Raw genomic sequence first — 26,768 nt, forward strand, 5'->3', positions numbered from 1 at the left:
ACGTTTACTGCTTTGGAGCAGGGGCCGCTTCAGCTTGTGCAGGGACCTCTTCGGCTTTTACAGGGGCTGCTTCAGCTTTTACAGATGCAGGTTCACCTTGTACAGCGGCCTCTTCAGCTTTTACAGGGGCTGCTTCAGCTTTTACAGGGGCTGCTTCAGCTTTTACAGGGGCTTCTTCAGCTTTTACAGGGGCTGCTTCAGCTTTTACAGGGGCCGCTTCTGCTTTTACAGTGGCCGCTTCAGCTTTTACAGGGGCCGCTTCAGCTTTTACAGGGGCCGCTTCAGCTTTTACAGGGGCCGCTTCAGCTTGTACAGAGGCCGCTTCAGGTTTTGCTGCTCCTTCTTTGGGTGGACATAATTTCCTGGAGAAAACAAGAGGTTTTATTATCATCATGAACTTTGTTTGATGTTTCACCAGTACTGTGAGTAGACTTGTACAGTTCTATTTTTGACTGGAACGAATTGCGAAAACCGCTGAAGTTGGAGACTTATATTTCCCTCACTAACTTTAAACATCAGCTATCTGAGCAGCTAACCGATCGCTGCAGCTGTACATAGCGCATCTGTAAATAGCCCATCCAATCTAACTACCTCATCCCCATATTTATTTTATTTACTTTTCTGCTCTTTTGCACACCAGTATTTCTACTTGCACATCATCATCTGCACATCTATCACTCCGGTGTTCATTTGCTAAATTGTAATTATTTCGCTACTATGGCCGATTTATTGCCTTACCTCCTCACGCAATTTGCACACACTGTATATAGACTTTTTTTTGATTGTGTTATTGACTGTACGCTTGTTTATTCCATGTGTAACTCTGTGTTGTTGTTTGTGTCGCACTGCTTTGCTTTATCTTGGCCAGGTCGCAGTTGTAAATGAGAACTTGCTCTCAACTGGCCTACCTGGTTAAATAAAGGTGAAATAAAAAATATATAAAATACATATTTATTTTCATTTTCTAGGTAATACAAATCTGCTACTTACGCTGTATCTGTTGAGTCCTTTACAAAACCACACACTTTGCTACTCTGCTCCAACTGCTGTTTGAGAGTGGTGATCTCCCCAGTCCAAGCCTCCTTTTCAGTTTTGAACGTCGCTGAGGAGACCAGACAAGGAGAGGAGATCAGAAGAGAAGAGCAGAGAAGAGAGGCAAAGGGAAGCCACTTCAGAAATACACCCAGAGAGAGATGCGCTCTGTTACAGTGGGTGACATGTTACCAGATTTCACCACCTTGTGGCACAAGTGGCTACAGGAATAACAACTCTACTAGAAAAGACTCACATACCTTCAATATCACTCTGCTCCTTCTGTATGGGTGCAAGTTCTTCCTCCTTTTGTTTCTTTGTGCCGAAAGTGAGAGATAACACAAAATATAGGCAAAGGGGAAAAACAACATTTACGCCTACTGTTTGCTGTACATACTAAAAATCCTTATCTGAGTGCTTCAAATCCTTCTACTCAGCACATTCCACTGCGCACAGACGTCAATTCAACGTTTATTCCACGTTTGTTCAACATCATTTCATTGAAATTACGTGGAAAAAATGTTGATTCAGTCAGTGTGTGCCCAGTGGGTTGACAAGCACCATACACCAACCTGAGTCAAATGTTAAATACTTTCAATTGCTTTTTTGATTGCTCTGGTTTAGTGCACCCTGTTCCAAGCTACACAGCCCGAAGCCATTATCATCACTGTTCAATGCTTGGGGGTTGCACTTTTGGCACTATTCCATTGGATCCATTGTACCAGGAAAATGGAATCAAGAACAGCTCAATTATTCGACATACCTGTATGTTCAGTATTCGACCCAGGTCTGTCTAGTGCAGGCCAGCCCAGCCCAGTACCTGGAGAGCTACTGTCCTCCAGATTTTCACTCCAACCCTAATTTAGCAAACTGATTTTACTTTTAGCTGCTCACCAATGCCTTATGTAGCTGAATCAGGTATGTTAGGTAAGGGTTGGACTGTAAACGAACAGGATGGTAGATCTCCATGGAGAGGGTTGGGCAGTCCTGGTCTAGTCTTTATAGTACACCAATGGTCTATATGTACAGTATTTAACCCAGGTCTGTCTAGTATGTATAGAACAGTAATGATCTGTCTCTCACCTTGTCTGCCTGGCAGGCCTCGACCTCAGTCTTCTTCTTCCCCTCCTCTTCGGTCAGTTTGTTCACCTCTGCCTCCATCTCCTCCACATTCTTCTTCTTCCAGTCTAGCTGCCCCTTCAGCAGGTTTTCCAGCCACTGCCTCTCCTTGAGTTGGTTGACGCGCGTCCGCTGCATCTGATCCAGATGCAGGTTCTGCAGGGTCAGCTTGGCTTCTGTCAGGTGCTGGCCAAAGACGATCAGCGCCAGGCCCATAGAGACCAGGATAGTTAGGCCTCCTAGCACCAATACAACCCTCATGGCTGCCTCTGGGAGTTTGTGTGGGTGTTGGTTCTTTATGTTCTTTCAGTCTATGTATTTGTCCGTGTGTAAATGTATGTGTGTCTGCTGGACTTTATATGTGTATATACTGTATGTATATCTATATATCACCTACGTCTTTACAATATTAATTTTGTGTGGCAGAGAGCACAGTGACTATTAAACGGTTTACCTTATTCACTGAGTCAATGATAACGTGTGGTCGTATGAGTGAGTTTCAATGACTCGTTGGTTATCATAGTCTTCCCATAGCCTACAGCATGAAGCCTGAAGCAAATCTATGAACTGCTTTGTACATCATTTTGTTCCTCTTCCTTTTCTCTACAGTATATCTGAGGCTTACTGTCATTCCTGGTCTTGTATTCCTCTTCCTGGGTTGCCTCTAGTTTTCTTAGTTCAAAAGATGCTTCGTAATCCAAATTGAAAGCACTGTTAAAGAACACAAAAAAGACCTCAAACCTCAAAATCTGTGTAAAGAATGAAGAGGATGTCTTGTCCAACTCTCCAGCACCACCGCCTACCACTCCCCACCTCCCTTTATCTGGTTGTGTGGTTGGTTATGTTTATGGCATAACCAGTTTGACAGTTCCGACAAGAAGGATGGGTCTAATCACGTGACTAAGGTGTAAGAGAGGATTTCAGGTGAACAAAAGAGCAGAGCAGTCGCAGGTATAAATCAGATCATAAATCACTTCGGTTCAATACATGTTTGCAAACAGGGAGACACCTCTCACACAGAAGCCAAGAAAAAGGTCTAACTCGCCTTCTGCAAGTAGGCCCTAATATTCCAGTCTCACAGCACCAATGTTCCGTAAACATCAGCCTGGGAGGTTTGTACGGAGTTACAACAAAAGACAGTGACTTTGCTAGCTGCTACAGAAGGACAGTGTTCATAAGGTCATAAATACAATAACATACAGAGTATCAGTGTCCTCGATCCTTGTACATCCAGTCTTGCTTCAATCACTATATTATTAGTTTAATACATAACATACAGCACCAAGCCTACTGACCATCAAACCTTACACAAACGAGTGTCACAAATAGAACACTACTAATCATGTTTTATTACAAAGAAGGAAGAAGCATACATCTCTTCCAAAAAGAATTGTCACCTCATTTGCGCACACTGTATATAGACTTTTTCTCTATTGTGTTATTGACTGTACGCTTGTTTATTCCATGTGTAACTCCGTGTTGTTGTTTGTGTCGCACTGCTTTGCTTTTTCTTGGCCAGGTCGCAGTTGTAAATGAGAACTTGTTCTCAACTGGCCTACCTGGTTAAATAAAGGTGAAATAAAAAAATATATGTGTATTTGCATATATATACTGTATATAATCAAGTGCTTGACATGGGCAGGAGCTCACCGGAGGCAAACTGCAAATTGAAGTCGTGAGATATACTCCTAAATTGACAGTGCAGTTTTTTTTAGGCGATTTTACCGCTATCTAACTACTTCACATGCGGATATTGGCTTGGGTATTATTGTGTGTAGCTACGTTTGCTAGCTAGCAAGCCCAGAGATAGCGTTGTATTGTGGGATTTGCAACGATTTTCACATGTTGCTACCAACCTCGTTATAATAACCAAGTGAAACATTTGTTCACCAAAAAATATTATTTTCACATAGTGTTTTTTTTAACACTGTTTTAACTTAGTGGTTCGGGGTGGAACCAACAGCATTCTGAAAATGACACCGTACTTGCTTTGATACCGTATGTATATTACACTAGGTGTACTGAAATATTAAATATAGAAGTGAAATTGCTTGCCACCCAGCTGCCTGTAAATTATGCCTACAGTTCAGAAGTGTTTGTGCATATGTTATGACGACATTTTGTGATGTTTTGGACTTTGGTAAGGTTTTTTTCTGCCGTTCGGGTACACCCCTTCGTCCATGATTGGTCAACTGTATGGATTCTTCAATTAAGTCTTTGTCATTCAACGAGAAACGACTCGTTTTCATGCACATTTTTTCATTGAAAAATACTGCATGACTAAGATCTCTGCAAAAACATCAAAGTTAATGACAGATTTATTTCAGTTATGTTAGATTCATTCAGACTATTTTGAGGAAGTGTATACTGGCTACAGCGTAAAAATTGACAAACAGTATTATTGTGTTTTTTTTATTTCGTTTTTCAAGCGAAGGTCTTTAAAGGGAGTATGCGAGCGCACTTGTTCGGTTCGCCTAGCTCAGGGTTTCCCAAACTCTGTCCTGGGGCCCACCCAGGGTGCACGTTTTGTTTTTTGCCCTAGCACTACACAGCTGATTCAATTAGCCAACTCATTATCAAGCTTTGATTATTTGAATCAGCAGTGTAACGCTAGGGGAAAACCCTAAATGTGCACCCAGGTGGGGGCCCCAAGACTGAGTTTTGGAAACCCTGGCCGAGCTGACTTCGGGTAGCCGCCAGCCGAACTGAAGCATGTATTAATTTAGCCGATTCTGTTGAAAACTTTTCTCAAACGGAATGAAATGGGGATAAACATACCTTAATTTGTCTAATAGAAATTCTCGTTTGCAATTGTTGGACTAATGATTACACCATAGATCAGCTAGATGCAGGCAAGAGTGTGTACTGTATGTGACCTTGATTACTCACATTTTTCTTTCGAACTATGCACCTACATTGTAAACTTTCATTCATAGTTTAAGTTGTAGCAACCTCATGATGGGTATAGGGAAAATTTGAGTATCATTTAGTAACCTAAACCTATCAGTATTACATTGAGCTGGGTGATTGGAATATGAATACAGTCATCCAATATGCTGTAATAGAAATAAGGCCATCCTCCGGCACTGACCACCACTGTTAAGGCTACTAATTTTCAATACACCGGTGGACCGGGCACAGTTAAATCATTTGGTTGCAAAAGTTAGGCCTGCTGGCCTGCCCTATGTTGATTGGGAACTGTTTCACGATGGGTAGATTTTTACATGACCACCTTAAAAGGGCCTCCGCCATAGAAGTATAACTACAATTGTGATGCATAATTTCCATGGTCATTTGGAATGTCCAGTCAATGAGCATTATGGTTAATGCTGAGCCAGATACAAATTCAATTAGCACTAAGGTGTGAAGTAAAAGGCCTTTGGGCCCAACAAGTGTCAGGAGTCTTTGAAGCGTCCTCTGAAGCCCCCTCCTGCTGTTCAAAGACCATTCACTGGCATTTTCTACAAGAAATCTGCCTCCAGAAATAAAAGCTTCTCCCAAGTGGGTGTGACACCTACTCCCATTGCCTGCTGCACTGCTGCTTGGATTCCACCTGGCGATCTGTTCACCGTCTGCCCTGGCCTGTCTCCTCCTGTCTGGTACAGGTACCAACACCACACTCACCCCTCTCTCCCGAGCTTTCGCTTGCCTCCAGCACACACACACTATTGGGGCGAGTGACTCTGAACTTACAATGGCTAGCCCCAAGTCGTTATAGATTTTATTTTGTTCTTGTGCATTTTTCTATTTGCCTCATGACTCCTGCATACTTTGTTGACTACAAACTTTCTTTACCCAACTGTGGGACAGACTATGTTTGTTCCCACACTCGGGACTCTGACTCTCTATTGGTTACACAAACTTTTGGCCTCCCATCCTATTCTAACCACCTCTCGCCGGCTTTGTATTCTTGTTACCTGATGAAATTGCTGTACAATATGATCTTGTTGCCATCTGATTTACATTCAGGTGTCATAAATCAGCACTGCAGAGCTCTGTCACGCCCTGACCAGGTGAACTCGGGTATATTGGGTCAGGGTGTGTCATGTTAGGTATTTTTCATTGGTTTGTGTTTGGTTTACGTTTTAGCCTTGTGTAGGCTCTAGGTGGGTTATTTCTATGTTGGGTTCTGTCGATTCCCAATCAGAGACAGCTGTCGCTAATTGTCTCTGATTGGGATCACATTTAAGTTGCTGTTTTCCCCACGCTGTTTGTGGGGTGTTGTCTCTTTGTTTGAGCACGTAACGTATCTGCATTTTTCTTGATTTTTTGTGTACATGTTTAATTCCAGTGTGTTGAATAAACATGTGTTCGCTCCCAGCTGCGTTTTGGTCCGCTTCCTCGTCACCAGGTGACGAACGTTACAGAACACCCCACCGAACCAGGACCAAGCAGCGGGAGGAAAAGGAGCGCGAGAGATGGGCTCGCGAGGGGAAGGAGTTCTGGACCTGGGAGGAGATCATGTCGGGGAAAGGACCCTGGCGGAAGGATTCCCAGGTCGAGGAGGTAAAGCCAGCCGGTAGACGGAGTCGCAGGCGGCGGTCGAGGAGGCCCGGAAAACACCCCCAAGAAAATTTTGGGGGGGGGCTAATGGGGTGGTCCGGAAGGGCAGAGGAAGAGCCCAGACCACTGCTCTCGTGGGGGATGACGGCGGAGGAAGAGACGAAGACGATGAGGCAGTTGATTGAGGACCTGCAGAGGGAAGATCTGGAGGAGGAACCATGGTATGCGGAGTTGCGCGCTGTGTCGCCAGTGCGCCCGCACAGCCCGGCGTGTCCGGTGGACATGCCCAGCACATGCCGTGCTAGGATGGGCATCCAGCCAGGACGAGTGGCTAAACCGGCTCCACGCTTCAGGTCACCAGTACGTGTTCACAGTCCTGTCTGGCCCGTCCCTGCTCCCCGCACCAGGTTGGTGGTGCGTGTCCCCAGTCCTGTCCGGCCCGTCCCTGCTCCCCGCACCAAGCCATGGTATGCGGAGTTGCGCGCTGTGTCGCCAGTGCGCCCGCACAGCCCGGTGCGTCCGGTGGACATGCCCAGCACATGCCGTGCTAGGATGGGCATCCAGCCAGGACGAGTGGCTAAACCGGCTCCACGCTTCAGGTCACCAGTACGTGTTCACAGTCCTGTCTGGCCCGTCCCTGCTCCCCGCACCAGGTTGGTGGTGCGTGTCCCCAGTCCTGTCCGGCCCGTCCCTGCTCCCCGCACCAGGCTAGTGGTGCGTGTCCACAGTCCTGCCCGGCCCGTCCCTGCTCCCCGCACCAAGCCATGGTATGCGGAGTTGCGCGCTGTGTCGCCAGTGCGCCCGCACAGCCCGGTGCGTCCGGTGGACATGCCCAGCACATGCCGTGCTAGGATGGGCATCCAGCCAGGACGAGTGGCTAAACCGGCTCCACGCTTCAGGTCACCAGTACGTGTTCACAGTCCTGTCTGGCCCGTCCCTGCTCCCCGCACCAGGTTGGTGGTGCGTGTCCCCAGTCCTGTCCGGCCCGTCCCTGCTCCCCGCACCAGGCTAGTGGTGCGTGTCCACAGTCCTGCCCGGCCCGTCCCTGCTCCCCGCACCAAGCCATGGTATGCGGAGTTGCGCGCTGTGTCGCCAGTGCGCCCGCACAGCCCGGTGTGTCCGGTGGACATGCCCAGCACATGCCGTGCTAGGATGGGCATCCAGCCAGGACGAGTGGCTAAACCGGCTCCACGCTTCAGGTCACCAGTACGTGTTCACAGTCCTGTCTGGCCCGTCCCTGCTCCCCGCACCAAGTCAGTGGTGCGTGTCCCCAGTCCTGTCCGGCCCGTCCCTGCTCCCCGCACCAGGTTAGTGGTGCGTGTCCCCAGTCCTGTCCGGCCCGTCCCTGCTCCCCGCACCAGGTTAGTGGTGCGTGTCCCCAGTCCTGTCCGGCCCGTCCCTGCTCCCCGCACCAAGTCAGTGGTGCGTGTCCCCAGTCCTGTCCGGCCCGTCCCTGCTCCCCGCACCAGGTTGGTGGTGCGTGTCCCCAGTCCTGTCCGGCCCGTCCCTGCTCCCCGCACCAAGTCGGTGGTGCGTGTCCCCAGTCCTGTCCGGCCGGTCCCTGTTCCCCGCACCAAGTCGGTGGTGCGTGTCCCCAGTCCTGTCCGGCCCGTCCCTGTTCCCTGCACCAAGTCGGTGGTGCGTGTCCCCAGTCCTGTCCGGCCCGTCCCTGCTCCCCGCACCAAGTCGGTGGTGCGTGTCCCCAGTCCTGTCCGGCCCGTCCCTGCTCCCCGCACCAAGTCGGTGGTGCGTGTCCCCAGTCCTGTCCGGCCCGTCCCTGCTCCCCGCACCAAGTCGGTGGTGCGTGTCCCCAGTCCTGTCCGGCCCGTCCCTGCTCCCCGCACCAGGTTAGTGGTGCGTGTCCCCAATCCTGTTCCGGTCGACGGCTCCGCTCCGGAGCCTGAGCATGCCGCTCCACAGTGGTCCAGTCCGGGCCAGAGGGGTAGGGTTAAGGTGAAGGCGGGGGAGAGAACACGCCCGGGGCCAGAGCCTCCACCGAGGGTGAGGCGCCCACCCGGGTCCCCCCCCCCCCTAATAGACTTAAGTTTGGTGCGCCGGGAGTACGCACCGTTTGGGGGGGGGGGGGGTTCTGTCACGCCCTGACCAGGTGAACTCGGGTATATTGGGTCAGGGTGTGTCATGTTAGGTATTTTTCATTGGTTTGTGTTTGGTTTACGTTTTAGCCTTGTGTAGGCTCTAGGTGGGTTATTTCTATGTTGGGTTCTGTCGATTCCCAATCAGAGACAGCTGTCGCTAATTGTCTCTGATTGGGATCACATTTAAGTTGCTGTTTTCCCCACGCTGTTTGTGGGGTGTTGTCTCTTTGTTTGAGCACGTAACGTATCTGCATTTTTCTTGATTTTTGTGTACATGTTTAATTCCAGTGTGTTGAATAAACATGTGTTCGCTCCCAGCTGCGTTTTGGTCCGCTTCCTCGTCACCAGGCGACGAACGTTACAAGCTCTCCCTGTACTATGCCGTGCCTTGATTTTATTACTGTTGATGATATCTGGAAATGTGCATGTACACCCTGGCCCATCTACAGTTGCTAGCCCCAATTCTGACTTGTGCTCTGACATCTGCTTCACTGATTTCTGCTCTCGTAAAAGCCTGGGTTTTCTGCACATTAACACTAGAAGCTTATTACCTAAAATGGATCAATTAAAAGTGTGGGTTCACAGCTCCAATCCAGATGTGTTGGTCATTACTGAGACGCGATTAAGAAAGAGTGTTTTGAATACTGATGTTAACCTTTCTGGTTATAACCTTTTTCGGCAAGACAGATCTTCCAAAGGTGGGGGAGTGGCAATCTTTACCAAGGATCACCTTCAGTGCTCGGTTGTCTCCAACAAGTCCGTCCCCAAACAATTTGATTTGCTGGTTTTAAGCATTAAACTTTCTAATAGCTCTTTGTTGACTGTTGCTGGGGGCTATCATCCTCCATCAGCACTGGCCTGTACCCTACCTGCCCTAAGCTCTCTCCTGGCCCCTTACACTAAATCTGAATTTGTCCTGCTAGGTGACCTAAACTGGGACATGCTTAAACCATCTGACCAAGTCCTAAAGCAATGGAACTCCCTAAATCTTTCTCAGATTATCACCAATCCCACAAGGTATGACTCCAAACACCCAGAAAAGACTACTCTCCTCGATGTTATCCTCACAAATAATCCTGATAGGTATCAGACTGGTGTTTTCTGAAATGACCTTAGAGGTCACTGTTTTACAGCCTGTGTTCGTGATGGCTGCTCAGTGAAACGACCTGTCCTGATTTGTCATAGACGCTTGCTAAAAAACTTTAATGAGCAAGCCTTCCTTCATGAACTGGCCTCTGTAAAATGGTATAGAATCAGCTTGATCCCCTCTGTCGAAGACGCTTGGACCGTCTTTTTTGATATTTTCAGTGGTATTGTTAACAAACACGCCCCCATAAAGAAAATAAGAATTAAAAACAGGTTCAGCCCCTGGTTTGACCGTGATCTTGCAGAGTTACTCCATCTCAAGAATTGCATTCGGCAAAAGGCTCGGCACACGCATACTCAAGCTGACTGGCTCTCGTTCAGGCAAATTAGAAATAAGTGCACTCAGGCTTTCCGGAAGGCCAAAGTTTTAGTTACTTTAAGGAGCAGTTCTCTCTCTGTGGGTCTAACCCCCAAAACTTCTGGAAAACAGTTAGACCCGAAGAAAAAACCATCCTCCTCACAGCTTCCCACGTCCCTTAATGTTGATGATGTGGTTGTTACTGACAAGAAGCACATGGCTGAGCTCTTTAATCACCACTTCATTAAGTCAGGATTCCTATTTGACTCAGCCATGCCTCCTTGCCCGTCCAACATTTCCTCATCTCCAACCCCTTCTAATGCGACTATCCCCGATGCTTCTCCCTCTTTTTCCCCTGCCCCGCTACAATGTTCTCCCTGCAGGCAGTCACTGAGTCTGAGGTGCTAAAGGAGCTCCTTAAACTTGACCCCAAAAAAACATCTGGTGGGCAAGCGATAGCCAACACTGGACATTTGAGGAGTGGAAAGACATTGCCTGGTCCGACAAATCCCGGTTAGTGTTGCGTCATGCTGATGGCAGGGTTAGAATTTGGAGTAAACAGCATGAGTCCATGGCCCCATCCTGCCTGTTGTCAACGGTACAGGCTGGTGGTGGTGGTGTAATGGTGTGGGGAATGTTTTCCTGGCACATGTTAGGTCCCTTGATACCAATTGAGCAACGTTTCCATGCCCCAACGAATTCAGGCTGTTCTGGAGGCAAAGGGGGGTCCAACCTGGTACTAGAGTGTATATTCCCCTGTCTATTCTCTTCCTTTAGTTGTCTGTCAATGTTGTGCAATGTTATAGCTATAGTAAATGTTTATGAATGAATGATTTGCCGTCTATAAGGGTTAGAACTTGGAAACCAACAGTTGGATCAAGAATCAAGAAATTGTAGGCCAATGAGGCAAATGAGTGCAAACTAAACCATAATGGTGCAATGAATCTGACTTGAATGTTGATGACTGAATGGAGAATTTTAGCCTTTAAACTAACACTAAACCTAACCGTTGTCCTAACCTTAACCTAATTCTCCTAACCTACTATGTTAATTATCCTAACCTGCTACGAAAAGTACATTCTGTTCATAGCTGTATACCATCTAGTCCTCACCTTCAATGTTTTAAATAAATATAGTGTTTTAACGTATGCTATTTATTTATTTGTTAAGGACAGATACAATGATTCAATGTTTTAATTGTATCTATTCCTAACAGATTAGGCTCTTAATATCTATTTATCTATTATTAACTCTACTCTAAAACTCTTAGAAACCATCTAATAATAAGAAGTCAAAGTCGTAACAGTTTTAGTTAAAAGCTCATCTTTTATTCAAGCAGACTTTGACATCTCTACACTACGGTCGTGAGGGAGAAAGGGCGGTTAGGCCAGGAAAAGGGCGGTTAGGCCAGGTAGGTTACTCGGCCTGTCTAATGCCTCCTGCGGCCCCCTCTCCTTTGATGCCAGGTCATCCTGGGTCGGCGGCGCACGCGGACAGGGTGGCTTGTGGGTGCTCTGCGATGACGAACTTTGGGACAGGTAGGGACATCTCAGGGCTTTGTGCCCTCTTCTATCCCTCTTCTCCGTTTTATCTGTCTGGTTGAAGGTCAGGTTGGGCAAGGTACAAGTGGGAGGGGTGGAGTTTTCCTTTTGTCATCCTCGACTTGATTAAAACAAAGTTTAATGGATAAAAAAAATGTAAAGAAGTAAAGTAAAGAAAAGAAAAGAATAAAATAAAATAGAGGAGGAGGGGTTGGGTAGAGGGTACGAACCCGGTTTAGGGTAAGTGGTTTGGTTTGGGGTAAGTAATTGTATTTAAAATAGAAAGTGGGAGATGGAAACTTCAGGATATGGGAGGGGGTGGTGGTTTGTAAATGGTTGTGGTTTATGTTTTTCATCTTTCAACAGGAGTTGCAGAGAGGATTACGCATGTCTTCTCCAGAGAGCAGCAACATACCATCTACAGGGCGTTCTGAATTTTAGGTAAGTAATTAGGTAGGTATTCATGATAAAAGGCCACTTTGGGAAAGTATGCATTTTTTAAAAGGCCTTTATGTTTTAAAACATGTTTTAAAAAGACAATTATGTTAATTGTTTTATGTAAAGTATTCTTAAAAGCTGTTCTTAGAAGCTGGCAGCCTCTGTGCTTCTCCATAGGTGGGTTGAAATGAGTTGGATAGTAAACATTTATGATGTCAGCCTCTAGCGTTAAGAGTTAACTGAAAAAAAGAAATAAACTTACAGTGTAGTAAAACTAGGGTTTAGATTGCTAAAATGTCAGCTTCTATTGCAGTGCACTACCATCCTTGACAGGTGGGTTTAAAAGGGTGTCATGGTTTAAAGTAAGTCCAGTGGTTAAAAAACAGGAGTTAAAATGTTAAAATATCAGCGGGAGAAAGAGTGTATATAATCATAATAAAATGTAACATATCCACTCTAAAATGGTTTTAAAAGAGGGTTAGAACTGATAAAAATTCTCAATGTTTAAGAAGAACATAGAGGAGGGTGCTGGATAAAAATCTGTGTGGGTCGACTTGTTCATCCTCAATCATGGGCTTCAGAGATGGGTTGTCCACTGACCTGAGTGTAAACCGGCACCCAAGAACGGCCATCCTCTCCTCAACTGTTCTCAGTCCTAAAGGTTCATGTAGTGTGTGTTTGTGTACGTGGGGAGTCTGTATGCCATCTTGATGGTAAGGTTTTGAATGGTCTGAAGTTTTCTGATGTGAGACCTCCCCACTTTACACCAGGCTGGTGTAGCATACTCAACGAGCGTCCGAATGCACCTCTGGTAGACTCGATGGCTGTTCCTGGGGAGGCTCCTCCTTTTCTTTTACAGAGTACCCTCAGGTGGTTCAGGCGCTTCCTTCCCTCCTTCTCCAGGCAGTCTGTGGGCACGCCAGGACATGTTTTCTTGGAATGTGACCCCAAAGAACTTGGCCGTTGGGGTCGTCTAGAGTGCCTGTCCATACAGTTTAAGGTCCACTTGCTTAGTCCTTTTGGGGCGCCTGGAGAAGGGGATGCAGTTGGTTTTCAGGGGGTTAAGCTTGCCCCGCCACAGATTTGCCAAGTTCGTGATCTCTGTTATGCACTTCTGTAGCTTTTTTCCTGCATGGGCAAAGTTCTCAGAGGAGGCCCAATAACAGAGATTGTCTGTAAACTGGGCCACATGTCCCTCTCTTGGGTGGGGGTAATAAATATCACAGATGTACATTAAAAACAATAGAGAGCTGAGGGTGGAGCCTTGGGGTACTCCCGCCTCTGGAGAGAACCTGGATGATGTCGCTTCTCCTACTCCCATGCAATCTCCCGCTGATTTAAAAAGCTATTTAAAAGAGTGACCATCTGAGTGGGGAGTTTCAGGTTTGTATCTGATAGCCTATAGATGAGCCCATTGTGCCACACCTTATCGAATGCCTTTTCACTGTCCAAGAAGACAGCCACCGCCACCTCTTTTTTTGTTGAACCCGCTTTGTACAGCTTCGGCCAGGCTCAGGATGTTGATCTCTTCTTCTTGAAGCTGGCCTGATGTACTCTGAGTGCTCCGATGTTGTCGAAGTGCCTCTGGAGCCGGCTAGCCAGGACCCTCTCCAGCAGCTTCAAGAGGTTGATGGGCCTTTAGTTGGCTGGCTGGTGAGGGTCCTTACCTGGCTTGGGGATCATTGTGACAACCGCCGACTTCCAGGGCTTGGGGAAATGTGCAGTGTGCAGACAGAGGGTGCAGAGGTCACAGAGCTGGTAGTGGAACTCAGGGGAGGCCTCCTTGATGAGTCGATTGTCGATAGTGTCCTCCCCTGGTGCCTTGATCTTCAGTTTCTTGATGTGCTCTTGCAGCTCTGTGACAGTGACAGGAGTGATGAGGGGGTGACTGGTGTCGAGGGTGGGGATAAAAACCTGACGGTCAATGATGGTCTTCCACTCAGGGTCAAACAGGGGGCCACCAGGGCAAGAGTGGATGTTTTTCAGATGGTCTTCAAGAACATTGGCCTTCTCCCTGTCCTCCACTATTTTCCCTTGTTATTTTAGTTTTGTGACCTTGCTGTTGCTTTTCTTCCCATTGAGTTGGTGGATTTTCTGCCAGAATGTTCTGGGCTCGGGAGCGTTGTTTAGGTCTGAGTAAAATGTGTCCTGTTTTCTACCTCCCTCTTTCTTCATTTACATTCTTATTTGTAGTTGGTTTACTCTGTTTTACCTCAGTTGGCCTTGTTATCATGAATTCTCTCCTCAGCTCCCTTTTCTGGTGGATTAGGAGTAATGGAGCACCATGCACAGACTTCATGGAGACCACTGGCTATGACAAGGATTTGGCCCATCAGGACGGCCTCTGGTCCAGGCATAGGGGGGCAGAACAAGAGCTTTGGTAATTGTGGTTTCCCAGTCTGCAGTTTTGTAATCATGTTGGATTCTTCTATGTACAGACTGGGATTGAAGGCAGAGGTGAGGTGAGGATAAGAGAGTGGGGGTGGGAGTGCTGTCATCATGGGATAAATGATGCAATAATTATTAATGAGTTTGAATTTTGCCCATTCTCATACTGCTACTGCACTGACTACACACACCTTGAAGATTTGTGAATGCATGGCAGCTTTTTTGAAAGCCCTCAAATATCCCACTCAATCTGACAACTGGTAAAGTTAAGTTATTCTGTAAAATAAGCCTTTGTGTAAAATAAAATGTTAAGCATGACGTCATATCTTGTGTACTGTATGTGTAGAAGACAACACTGCCATGTTTTAAGCATAGTCTTACAAGACAATGGTCAAATAATTACATTCTCTCCAAGAAATCTTTCAAATGTTTGCTTGTTTATTTCGCAGGACCACAATTTAAGAAATGCATGATTAGCCTCGCAAACCTAAAAACAACAAGCATTATGACTTTCACTGATATGTAAAATACCAATATACAAAACAAAATAAATATAGAATTCATATTTCAATAGCATGCCTCACAATGCAAAAGGCGTATGTACTTTATGTATACATTAGAATGACAACTATGAAGAGATGAAGCATAATTCTCAAATCACATTTTATTAATAAAAACAAAGCCCTGGATCTACCACTCTAATCTAGGTTTATAACAAAGCTCTGATTTTACATTGTACCTTGATGCATACAAGTAACACAGCCTAAATGTCTTAAAAGCTGGTTGACTGCACCCATCCATCTGCGCAATATACAACAGTTTGTCTACACCGGAAACAGTTGGCTGGGCAGTTAGTGCCTTATTCAAACGCCTTCAGAATGAATTTACATTGCTGGCACATCTTTTTACACGTGAAGGTATTGCGGGGGAAGAAAAACAACAGTGGGAAAATATAAAATACATTGCTTATAGTCAAACAAGGCAGTTTGACAAAGAGAACGGCCTAGAAACTCTACAGCACCTGTAAGGTAAAAGGAGAGATAGATGGTGCTTTGCTTCCTGTACATTCTAGAAGGTTTAGTAGCACCATGTAAAAGCTTGAGTCAACAGTCTTAAGCGCTTTTCACACTACATGTTCTTAGCCCAGGGCAAACCTTAACCCTGGTTGAGAACTAGCCCTGGGCTACGTGCAGTGTGAATGCGACTTAAGAGCGACAGGCAAGGTAAAGCTTTAAGGGAAATAGTCCATTTCAGTTCAGCCTCTTCATTTTCGTTTCCTCCCTTCATCTCCATGTCATGTGCGGTAAGCAATGTAATTTGATCTCAGAAGCATATTCTATCTTTAACTGCTCTTAGTAAGTTAATATGGCTTGGCGAGGCAGAGTACAACAGACGGAAGGAATGCAGTCACACCGGGTGATTGACAGGATAGTTCTGGAGCACGTGATGGTCAGGCGCTGTGTTGACATGATGACAAAGGTCAGAGGTGTTCTTTCCTGTCCTGAATCTCTGGTGGACTGCTGGCTGCTGCTGTTCTGTAGCCTGGTCCCAGATCTGTTTATGCTGTCTTGTAAACTCCTATGATTGTCACGCCAATGGCCATAGGATTTGTCAAGACAGCACAAACTGATCTGGGACTAGGTTAGCTGTTGAAGGTGCTCCATTAGCTTTTCTGAGTGTCCAGTTCCAGTTCCTCTCCATCTAGTAGTTCTTTGTCCACTTCTTGTAGTTCCTGGTCATCTTGTAGTTCTTTGTCCTGGTCATGTATCTGATCATACTGTAGCTGCTCAACGTCTTCTTCATCTTCCTCGTGCAGAGTCAGTTTCCTGCCCTCCACCAGCTTCATCTTGTCCCGGATGTGTACAGCAGAGGACGCCATGTCTCCTGGGCTGCCGAAGTACTGCTCACTCCTAAAGGGGAACATAGCGGCGGGAAGGAATCAACAACAAGGCATCAGCTCTCCTCTTAGTGGCATGCATCATTAGATCTTCAAACATCTTCATGTACAATCTATGACGTTGATAAATGGTTATAGTGGATGGATAACATCAGTTGGCAGTGTAAATTAAGTTTGGTACTTGAGTAAATTGGAAATAACTTTACCAGCATTGACGTTAACCCGCACCATGACAAGTTTCAGGGAGTCACTAAAGTCATGCAGGTTTTAGTGTGACCGGTCGTCTGTTTCTTACCCATCTGGGAATATAACAGGGACAGTGAGTCTGTCCAGTAGAGCCTTCCCCACCGTCTCCACCTCCTCATAGGTCTCCTGCTCCACCTCCACTGGGAGATCACCCTGCTCTGGGCTGGCTTGGACCAGCACCTGGGATGGAGAAGACAGTGTTGTGTTCATATTTCAGAACAACATATGGATTCTTTAGACATTCAAAATGGTGAAAACGGAGAGCCACAAACAGAGAGCCAAAATATCACTAACCCAAACAGGTCTATAATAGATAAAAATACAAAATATGTTACAACTTCCCCAGTCTCCCCTTAATATTAGCCTAGTGAGCGCAACTTTCAAACAATTTCCCCCACTCTTCCCTACCAGCGAATCGAAGGAAATTCCGATGAGCGCAACAAAGTTTCTGGATATTTTTCAATGAAAGTAAAGGACAGTAATGTTACCAGTAAAGTAGGAAGACCAGGTTTCAATAGGTGATAATAATGTAATGTTACCAGTAAAGTAGGAAGACCAGGTTTCAATAGGTGATAATAAGACAGTGTCATGAAAGGAGTGTGGTGGTTTGGCCTGGCAAAGTGGTTTTATGGCTGACTGAATGGGAGCAGATAATTAGGAGTCTTTTACTCTGCTGCTCTCGGGAAGAAATTACGAGTCCTCATTGTCCGAGACGAGTCAAAGACTGAGTAAAAATGTGTCCAACACAGAGACAAGACCGAGACACTCAATATTTGGTCTCGAGACTGGACTCACTACAACACTGATCATTAAAGAGGCTCTGGAGTTTAGTTGCTAATTGTTTACCTAAAATGTTGGCTTGAGTGTTGCCTGTCATCACTACCTTCTGTCATGAAACCTCACAACCCGTAGGTTTTCCATAGGCAGGGAAAAATAATTTTCTTGGCGTCTCATTCTTCACACAGTAACTATTGTCCATTCTCCACCCACCTTCTCAGCTGCGGTGTGGAAAGAGCATGCCATTTCCAGCCGATGGACCCTCTCCTCAGAGGTGACAGTGAACTGTTTCCAGACCCGGTTGAGGTGTGGCAGGGTGTCACCAGAGGAGCGCGTGGTGCAACGTAGAGACTGACACAACACCACCGTCGCCTGAAGCAGCTGACGGCCGTAGTCATAGGTGCTCTGAAACACACGAGAGAGAGAGAGGGAGATGATCAGGGTTGTGGTAATGTGTTCAGGGTTGTGTTCTGTACATGTATGTCAACAGCTTGCCACGAGAGATCAGTACCTGTGCAACATCCACAAATTTCTTGTGTTTCTCCAGCAGCGCTTTGGTTTCCTGTGCATCGTCCCCGAGCCTGATGTGGGTCTTCAGGAGAGCATCCAGCAGCTCACCAAGCCACTCCACCGCCTGAGAATCAACACAGGTATGAGGTTTACAAGGTCTTAACAACAAAAACAATATGTCAATAATAACAATACAACACAGTGACATGTTCAAATATGCAACCCAGAACCAAAGATTAAACTAACAAATAGACTGACAGAGATGATGAAGGGAAGGCCCATAGACTGACCTGTGATGCATCTTCCTCACACTTGAAAAGCTGGACCATCTGAAGCATCTTCAGTCTCCTCACATCCACCATGTCTTCACATCTAGACAGAACCAAAACACTCTTAAAACATGACTATGGTCATTCCCATGTCAATATCCATGGCAACGGCCAAAATTCTATGATATTCCAGAAATTGTCTGACTCGTGGAAGCTTTGTAAACAACTTCAGCATTATCTGGAGCAGCTGCAGCCCTGAACGCTCAGGAAAAAATACATCTGGGCAAACCTTTGTTTCCGGAGTTGCATGTCCTCCATAACTCCTTGGATATGATCAATGTTTTCTTTGTTCTCAATGGGCACGTCCTTCCCATAGGACCAGGTTGTCTGGTTGGACATCTGATCCATCACGACCTGACCTTTCTCCCTCAGGCCTGCCAGGGATCCCTCTGGACAGAGCATCACAGCAGAGAATATTCCTCAATAACCAAACTAACACTACTGATAATTATAAATATTCTAACCAAACCTTATTCTTGCAGTTATCCATCTACAGTTGAAGTCGGAAGTTCACATACACTTAGGTTGGAGTCATTAAAACTCGTTTTTCAACCACAAATGTCTTGTTAACAAACGATAGTTTGTCGGTTAGTGCATGACAAGTCATTTTTCCAACAATTGTTTACAGACAGATTATTTCACTTATAATTCACTGTATCACAATTCCAGTGGATCAGGAGTTTACATACACTAAGTTGACTGTGCCTTTAAACAGTGTGGAAAATTCCAGAAAATGATGTCATGGCTTTAGAAGCTTCTGATAGGCTAATTGACATAATTTGAGTCAATTGGAGGTGTACCTGTGGATGTATTTCAAGGTCTACCTTCAAACTCAGTGCCTCTTTGCTTGACATCATGGGAAAATCAAAAGAAAACAGCCAAGACCTCAAAAAAAATAAATGTTTAGACCTCCACAAGTCTGGTTCATCCTTGGGAGCAATTTCCAAACGCCTGAAGGTACCACGTTCATCTGAACAAACAATAGTACGCAAGTATAAACACCACGGGACCATGCAGCTGTCATACCGCTCAGGAAGGAGACGCGTTCTGTCTCCTAGAGATGAACGTACTTTGGTGCGAAAAGTGCAAATCAATCCCAGAACAACAGCAAAGGACCTTGTGAAAATGCTGGAGGAAACAGGTACAAAAGTGGGGACAAAGATTGTGCTTTTTGGAGAAATGTCCTCTGGTCTGATGAAACAAAAATAGAACTGTTTGGCCATAATGGCCATCGTTATGTTTGGAGGAAAAAAGGGGACGTTTGCAAGCCAAAGAACACCATCCCAACCGTGAAGCACGGGGTGGCAGCATCATGTTGTGGGGGTGCTTTGCTGCATGAGGAACTGGTGGACTTCACAAAATAGATGGCATCATGAGGGAGGAAAATTATGTGGATATATTGAAGCAACATCTCAAGAGATCAGTCAGGAAGTTAAAGCTTGGTCGCAAATGTGTCTTCCAAATGGACAATGACCTCAAGCATACTTCCAAAGTTGTGGCAAAATGGCTTAAGGACAACAAAATCAAGGGTATTTGAGTTGCCATCACAAAGTCCTTACCTCAATCCTATAGAAAATGTGTGGACAACTGACTCAGTTACACCAGCTCTGTCAGGAGGAATGGGCCAAAATTCACCCAACTTATTGTGGGAAGCTTGTGGAAGGCTACCCGAAACGTTTGACCCAAGTTAAACAATTTAAAGGCAATGCTACCAAATACTAATTGAGTGTACGTACATTTCTGACCCACTGGGAATGTGATGAAAGAAATAAAAGCTGAAATAAATCACTCTACTATTATTCTGACATTTCACATTCTTAAAATAAAGTGGTGATCCTAACTGACCTAAGACAGGGAATTTTTACTAGGATTAAATGTCAGGAATTGTGAAAAACTGAGTTTAAATGTATTTGGCTAAGGTGTATGTAAACTTCCGAATTCAACTGTAAATAAGACAGAGTTTGTTCCTTTTAAAAAGAACGATAAATGAATAGTAATAGAATAGAATAATAGAATTGTGCTTACCAACACTCTTGAGTTTCTCCTCGAGGTGTTTGAGTGTTTGTTGGATGGCAGCCCCGTCAGTGGGGACCACGTCTGCACAGAGCATGCCCAGTAGACCATCCAGTTGCTGGGACAGCTGGGAGGGTAAACTGGGGCGTTAGTACAAAGGCAGCACAAAGCTGTAGCCCATACAGTTAGTCTATATTATTATGACAATCTCAAATCAACCCCCACTCCTTCACCCCTAGGCCGTTATGTAGATTGGAGGACTTGATAAGTGTAAGCAATATGGGTGGTGGTAGCTCCATCTTGCCATCTGATTGTTGCCATATTGCTTTCACATATCGATCTACAGTACACAAATGCCAAGGGACTGGCCCTAGGTACTGACTTGGTGATTTAGAGTGAGAATCACTGTCACTCTTGTTCTTGGTTGTATAGGTATTTTGCTATTATCAAATAAATTCAATCAATCAATGAATGAATCCATGAAACGTACATCCTGTGCGGTGCCGTGGAACTCGTGTGCTGACTGCAGTACGTTCTGCCTGGACTCCAGTTGGCTGGCCTGTCTGTAACAGACATCACTGAGCTGCTGCTGTAGACCCTTCAGCTCCACTAGGTCCTCCTCGTCTCCAGCACTCAGCAACGCTGCTATCTGCTGGTTCAGCTCCACGTACACCGCAAACCACTCCTGTGGATACACAACCAATAACACACACATTATTACACCGCAAACCACTCCTGTAGATACACAACCAATAACACACACATTATTACGCCGCAAACCACTCCTGTGGATACACAACCAATAACACACACATTATTACACCGCAAACCACTCCTGTGGATACACAACCAATAACACACACATTATTACGCCGCAAACCACTCCTGTGGATACACAACCAATAACACACACATTATTACGCCGCAAACCACTCCTGTGGATACACAACCAATAACACACACATTATTACGCCGCAAACCACTCCTGTGGATACACAACCAATAACACACACATTATTACGCCGCAAACCACTCCTGTGGATACACAACCAATAACACACACATTATTACGCCGCAAACCACTCCTGTGGATACACAACCAATAACACACACATTATTACGCCGCAAACCACTCCTGTGGATACACAACCAATAACACACACATTATTACGCCGCAAACCACTCCGGGATACACAACCAATAACACACACATACACGCAAGCCATCCTGGATATACACAACCAATAACACATTATCATACACAGCAAGCAATCCTGTATATACACAACCAATAACACATTATCATACACAGCAAGCAATCCTGTATATACACAACCAATAACACATTATCATACACAGCAAGCAATCCTGTATATACACAACCAATAACACATGCGTTATTACAGAGCAGAAGTCAGACACTACAAAACAAATAACCTATTTCCCTGTGAGGGAACTTATTTGTGGAGTCACAATTCATACCAGCAAACACAGAAGGTTGGGCTAATACTGTATACCAACAATACAAATTGTTTCTGTATCAAAGCTGTTAATGTACAGTTCAGACCTACTGTGTACAGTAATTGAGTTGAATGCTTTTGTACTGTCATTATTACTTAGAGAACACTTAACATTTCAGATCAATAGCGCCATCTGCTGAAGGCTGTGGGATATAACACCACAACAAGGCTGTCGCGCTCTCTGCCGGTGTGGGTGTCGCGCTCTCTGCCGGTGTGGGTGTCGCGCTCTCTGCCGGTGTGGGTGTCGCGCTCTCTGCCGGTGTGGGTGTCGCGCTCTCTGCCGGTGTGGGTGTCGCGCTCTCTGCCGGTGTGGGTGTCGCGCTCTCTGCCGGTGTGGGTGTCTCTAGCCTAATCGTCAATCTTAGCTTTGACCTCGCTCTGGCTTTAGCCTTCCATTCACCCTGGCCAGCTTTCTCTGTTCCGGTCAACAGGGCACGCTCCAGCCCAGAGCAATGATTCATCAGGGTCTTTGATATAAACCCAGCCAGGAGAGACATTAGTTACACCCCACAGCTGTTGCTGCTGCAGTCACTTCCTGGCCTGGACTGACTCTGGTGATTGAGCAGGAAAATACTAATGCCAGCTGTTGTTTTGTTAGTGAAATCACACAAGCCTTTTCCAGATGTGAACATTGTACCTTATTTACAATGGTTTACCTACATCAGTTATAATCCATAGTTTTAGTCTAGTACCGCTTTGCCCCTGCTTCTCAGCCCAGAGAGTACTGATCTATGAAGAGCAGTTACAGAACAGCATGTCTTCTGCCTAGTGCCTTCCCTACAGTCTCCTGGCAGCTAACACATTCATCCTAACAATCTAAATCCATAATCATATTCAGTGACCTAATTATTGGGATCTTCAAGACACTCCAGACATGTACTTCTACTGCAGAGTGCGAGAACTAGCAGCTATCTATCTCTGTGAGTGAGTATGAACACTGAGTGGTGTAACAAGAGCTGTGTCTGTGGTGTTATCGTGTCTGTGGTGTCCTTACGCTGTGTTTGCTCTCTATCTCCTTGTGTTTCTGCTGTATGGATTGGTTGTCTCTTCTGGCCAACTATGTGTCTTGAGTTGTGTGGTATTGTATTATGTTGTGTTGCGTCTGTAGTGTGTTTTATTCTGTCCTTACGCTGTGTTGGCTTTCCATCTCCTCGTGTTTCTGCTGTAGGGCCTGGGAGGCCCTGATAGAATCTCCGATCCCCCAATGTGTTCGGAGCTGCTCTGTGCCAGGCCCCTCCAGCCAATTCACAACCTGCATAGCAACAAGAAAGAGAGACCCCATTAACAAATGATTGGACACAATCATTGATAAATGCTTCATCACTTCCCCCAGGCCGACCAATTAAATACCTTCCAGTTATCAGAGGTCCCTAATTGGTTGGAAAAATGTTTAATCAGTGTGGGTTTCAATCGGGTAACACTACATAAAAGCTAGCAGGTTACAACACATATAAAGCATGTATTGGAATTTAAATTGTTGTATAAATGAGGCTCATTGTTAAAACAGTGTACCATGTGTCAGCATAGCAATATATTATGCCAAGTTACCTATAAAGTAAATATTGTTCACGATATATTGTACTAATGTTTTCTGTGTGTGTCTACTTGAAACTGACATCCCAAGACAAGATAAGGATAACATGATAAATCTAATTCAACATCTGGTTCAAATACAGCATTATTTAAGGAGGATCAAGAAGAGGTGTTAGAATCCACTGAACTTTGAAAAGGGGATGATAAAATGGTTCAGTGTGTTGAGTATGACAGAGAGGTTTTCGGCATCATCCTTTAGCCTTGCTAAGCAATTCTCCCGCCTGTCTCCTATATAGCTCGGAGAAATACAGCTTACAAACTACTCCCCCGCTCGCTACACAGCACTACATCTCTACTCCCAGCAGATAAGAACTAGGCCAAACCCCCCCTAGCCAAACTAATCCATCTTACTGAACAACATCTTCATCCCCATAGCAACAGACTGCTCATTCCGTTAGAATCTAAAATAGAATCCATCCATTCCATGGAACACATCACATCATATCTATGGATCTGTTCACTTCCTTATAACTTCCTTTCGCACTGGAAAACATTCAAAATGCTGACATCTTTAGATCAGCGGTTCTCAGCCTGGGACACTAGTAGCCCTAATGGTATCAGGCAAATCGACAGGTGGTAGCCTATATGGGAAGAATAATAAGAACATAGGCCAAATGATCAGTTGCACATGACGGAGTACAGAGAACCACTGTTTTAGATGCTAAAGTAGAGTTAAATCTATCGGCCAATGGGAGAAAAGGCATTTTCCCTTCATGGTTACAGACAGGAAATGAGGTAGTGCCAGCTGCCAAAGAGGAAGTGTGCTGAGATGTAGCCATGTGTGCTGACTGCTCATCCTGGCTTTGTCTCAAATCACTAGCTTTTCCCTATATAGTGCACTACTTTTGACCAGGGCCCACTAGATATGGGACAATTATTAGACTGAAGGTGAGGACACAACAGTTCACCTAACAAGACTTAATCCAAACATTACACTGTTGATTTTATGTGCATTTTACATGAATGTATCCAGGTGCATCGGCTAGGTGCATCAAAAAAATTACAAGCGTTTGAGTGAGAGGTCTAACTGGTGTTCCAAAGTGGCCATACACCTCTCCAAAGTGTGCACAGTTCCTAAGTCATTTCAATGCACTTTTTTTAACTCCAATATGAGGTGCTTTTTTGAGCTCTCGTGCCATTGAGGAACACACAGCCCTGCATCCCCACCTTTACACAATTACTGTTGATGTTTATGCAATACCCAAGAACGGTCCATCATAAATCGCAATCGGGGTCAGGTGGGCATAATTGGAAAGCTTATTCTATTGCCAACATGACTAGCTAAATTATAAAATAGGATCTTACAGTGTTAGGCTTTCACAAGGCAATTCAGAGAAGCAGATGGTCATTTTGGTGTACATAGAATGGAGTCATGAGTGCATTCTGATGCGTGGTTCTCTACCCAAAACAACAAACAGGCTCATTCTGTTCAGGACAACCCTGGGTATAACGCCATGTCATCTTGTAACTGGACATCAAACATAGTGATTTTGTATAACTGAGTGTACAAAACATTAAGAACACCTGCTCTTTCTATGACAGACTGACCAGGTGAATCCAGGTGAAAGCTATGATCCCTTATTGATGTCACTTGTTAAATCCACTTCAAAATCAGTGTAGATGAAGGGGAGGAGATGGGATGAAGAAGGATTTTTAAGCCTTGATACAATTGAGACATGGATTGTGTCTGTGTGCCATTCAGAGGGTGAATTGGCAAGACAATAGATTTAAGTGCCTTTGAACAGGGTCTGGTAGTAAGTGCCAGGCGCACCGGTTTGTGTCAAGAACTGTAACGCTGCTGTTTTCTTTTATGCTCAACAGTTTCCTGTGTGTAACCAAGAATGGTCCACCACCCAAAGGATATCCAGCCAACTTGACGTAACTGTGGGAAGAATTTGGAGTCAACATGGGCCAGCATCTCTGTGGAACGCTCTCGACACCTTGTAGAGTCCATGCCCCGATGTATTGGGTCTGTTCTGAGGGCAACTCAATATCAGGAAGGTGTTCCTAATGTCTGGTATACTCAGTGTATACACAAGTTTTATGATAAGGAAACATGAGGTGCACTTTTGGCTTGCTTGTATGACATCAGTGGTATTTATTATAATCCTCAACCTATCATCTTTCAAAATACATAGAGTCCTTGTAATTTACAGTACTTCCCTCACAGAAATTTGAAAAAGTTGCCCAATTAGCGGGAGGGATGAGGGCAGCTTCTTGGCGCGCGTTGTGTTCAAGTTCAGAATGTCTGTCGTCAAAACCCGAACAGAGCTGTGAAACAGAGACCCTGACCTCTGACCTCATGTATAGCATGTTACTGTACAGTCACTGCGTTCCAATTTAGACGCTTATCAGTGTCCATGTTCAAACCGTTTATGGTGACGAGTGTAAAGGGCTACGACAATTCATCACCGGGGTCTGGCTTGAAGAAGAAAATCAGGTTATGTTGAATAAGGCTACACTAGCCTCTGAGTCTCACAGCCACTGGGTCTTCCTGGTGAAACGCTCCTCATGTAATCCTGTGGGTGTGAAGCTTGTAAACCTCTCTGAGACAAAGTGAAGAACACAATGGGCAAAAGAGAAGCTTTATTCTTCACTTGTCTCTCCGTCTGGTCACTAGGCTGCTGCTGTTTAAGTTATTGGGCTAAAGTCAAGGCAGTGCGATGTCTGTAATCTGCATTTGTTTGAATCCTGGCATCAGTATTTCACCATGCTGGTGTTTTGGTGCCATTAGGGCAGTGTGTGTAGGATACTAGGCAGGTGTTGATGATGTTGGCATAGTGCAGTGTGTTTGGGTGTGTGTAATATGTTGGTGTGTGTGTGTGCTCAGTGTGTATCCAGAGTGCGATATCATAGGGCAGTGTGTGTGCAGTGACCAGCTCATGTGCAGACTGTGATATCATAGGGCAGTGACCAGCTCGTGTGCAGACTGTGATATCATAGCGCAGTGTGTGTGCAGTGACCAGCTCGTACGCAGACTGTGATATCATAGGGCAGTGACCAGCTCGTGTGCAGACTGTGATATCATAGGGCAGTGTGTGTGCAGTGACCAGCTCGTGTGCAGACTGTGATATCATAGGCCAGTGTGTGTGCAGTACCTGCATGACCTTGGTCTGTATCTCCTCCAGCTGGGATCGTTTGCTGCGTTGGCGACACACCTCCTGGTACTTAGTGTACTGTTCCCTGAGGGAGTCCAGCAGCTTCATGACCTGAAATAATAGTTTCTCTTGTATAGTATTTGTATGTTGTGTGAATTTTGATGTTATATGTTTACTATACATCTTATCCGACTTGCCATAACTGAAGTTCCCTCTGGGAAAAA

General features: G+C 45.4%; 2 protein-coding genes across 5 annotated transcripts in view; both read right to left on the reverse strand.

Moving 5' to 3' along the window:
* LOC106586459 (uncharacterized) lies at window positions 1–2,551 on the reverse strand. The gene is made up of 4 exons (XM_014173800.3): window positions 2,116–2,551; window positions 1,293–1,347; window positions 991–1,102; window positions 1–362 (listed from the first exon to the last, which is right to left on the reverse strand). The coding sequence occupies exons 1-4, from the start codon at window positions 2,410–2,412 to the stop codon at window positions 5–7; spliced, it is 822 nt and encodes a 273-aa protein (XP_014029275.3). The 5' UTR covers window positions 2,413–2,551; the 3' UTR covers window positions 1–4.
* A 12,428-nt stretch (window positions 2,552–14,979) lies between these two features.
* Window positions 14,980–26,768, reverse strand: part of LOC106586460 (SEC14 domain and spectrin repeat-containing protein 1) — a 31,709-nt gene continuing 19,920 nt past the window's right edge. For 3 of the 4 annotated variants that reach the window (XM_014173801.3, XM_014173804.3, XM_014173803.3), the window contains exons 11-20: window positions 26,545–26,655; window positions 22,983–23,105; window positions 20,824–21,018; window positions 20,346–20,460; window positions 18,550–18,709; window positions 18,282–18,363; window positions 17,993–18,115; window positions 17,695–17,886; window positions 16,754–16,884; window positions 14,980–16,471 (exon numbers count right to left, since the gene is read on the reverse strand). In XM_014173801.3, the coding sequence (XP_014029276.2) occupies window positions 16,225–16,471; window positions 16,754–16,884; window positions 17,695–17,886; window positions 17,993–18,115; window positions 18,282–18,363; window positions 18,550–18,709; window positions 20,346–20,460; window positions 20,824–21,018; window positions 22,983–23,105; window positions 26,545–26,655 (1,479 nt within the window). In that variant the 3' untranslated portion in view covers window positions 14,980–16,224. The remainder of the gene's footprint in view (window positions 16,472–16,753; window positions 16,885–17,694; window positions 17,887–17,992; window positions 18,116–18,281; window positions 18,364–18,549; window positions 18,710–20,345; window positions 20,461–20,823; window positions 21,019–22,982; window positions 23,106–26,544; window positions 26,656–26,768) is intronic. The other variant, XM_014173805.3, reaches the window with a different exon arrangement.

This window comes from Salmo salar, chromosome 25, assembly GCF_965601325.2.
Source record: "Salmo salar chromosome 25, fSalSal1, whole genome shotgun sequence".
In the NCBI taxonomy this organism is placed as follows: domain Eukaryota; kingdom Metazoa; phylum Chordata; class Actinopteri; order Salmoniformes; family Salmonidae; genus Salmo; species Salmo salar.

Excerpts from the sequence above, each read along its gene's own strand:
- LOC106586459 (XM_014173800.3), bottom strand. The coding sequence starts at position 2,412 with ATGAGGGTTGTATTGGTGCTAGGAGGCCTAACTATCCTGGTCTCTATG. Across the intron at positions 1,348-2,115 it reads AGGCCTGCCAGGCAGACAAG|AAACAAAAGGAGGAAGAACT; the intron begins GTGAGAGACAGA and ends TTCGGCACAAAG. Across the intron at positions 1,103-1,292 it reads GGAGCAGAGTGATATTGAAG|CGACGTTCAAAACTGAAAAG; the intron begins GTATGTGAGTCT and ends TGGTCTCCTCAG.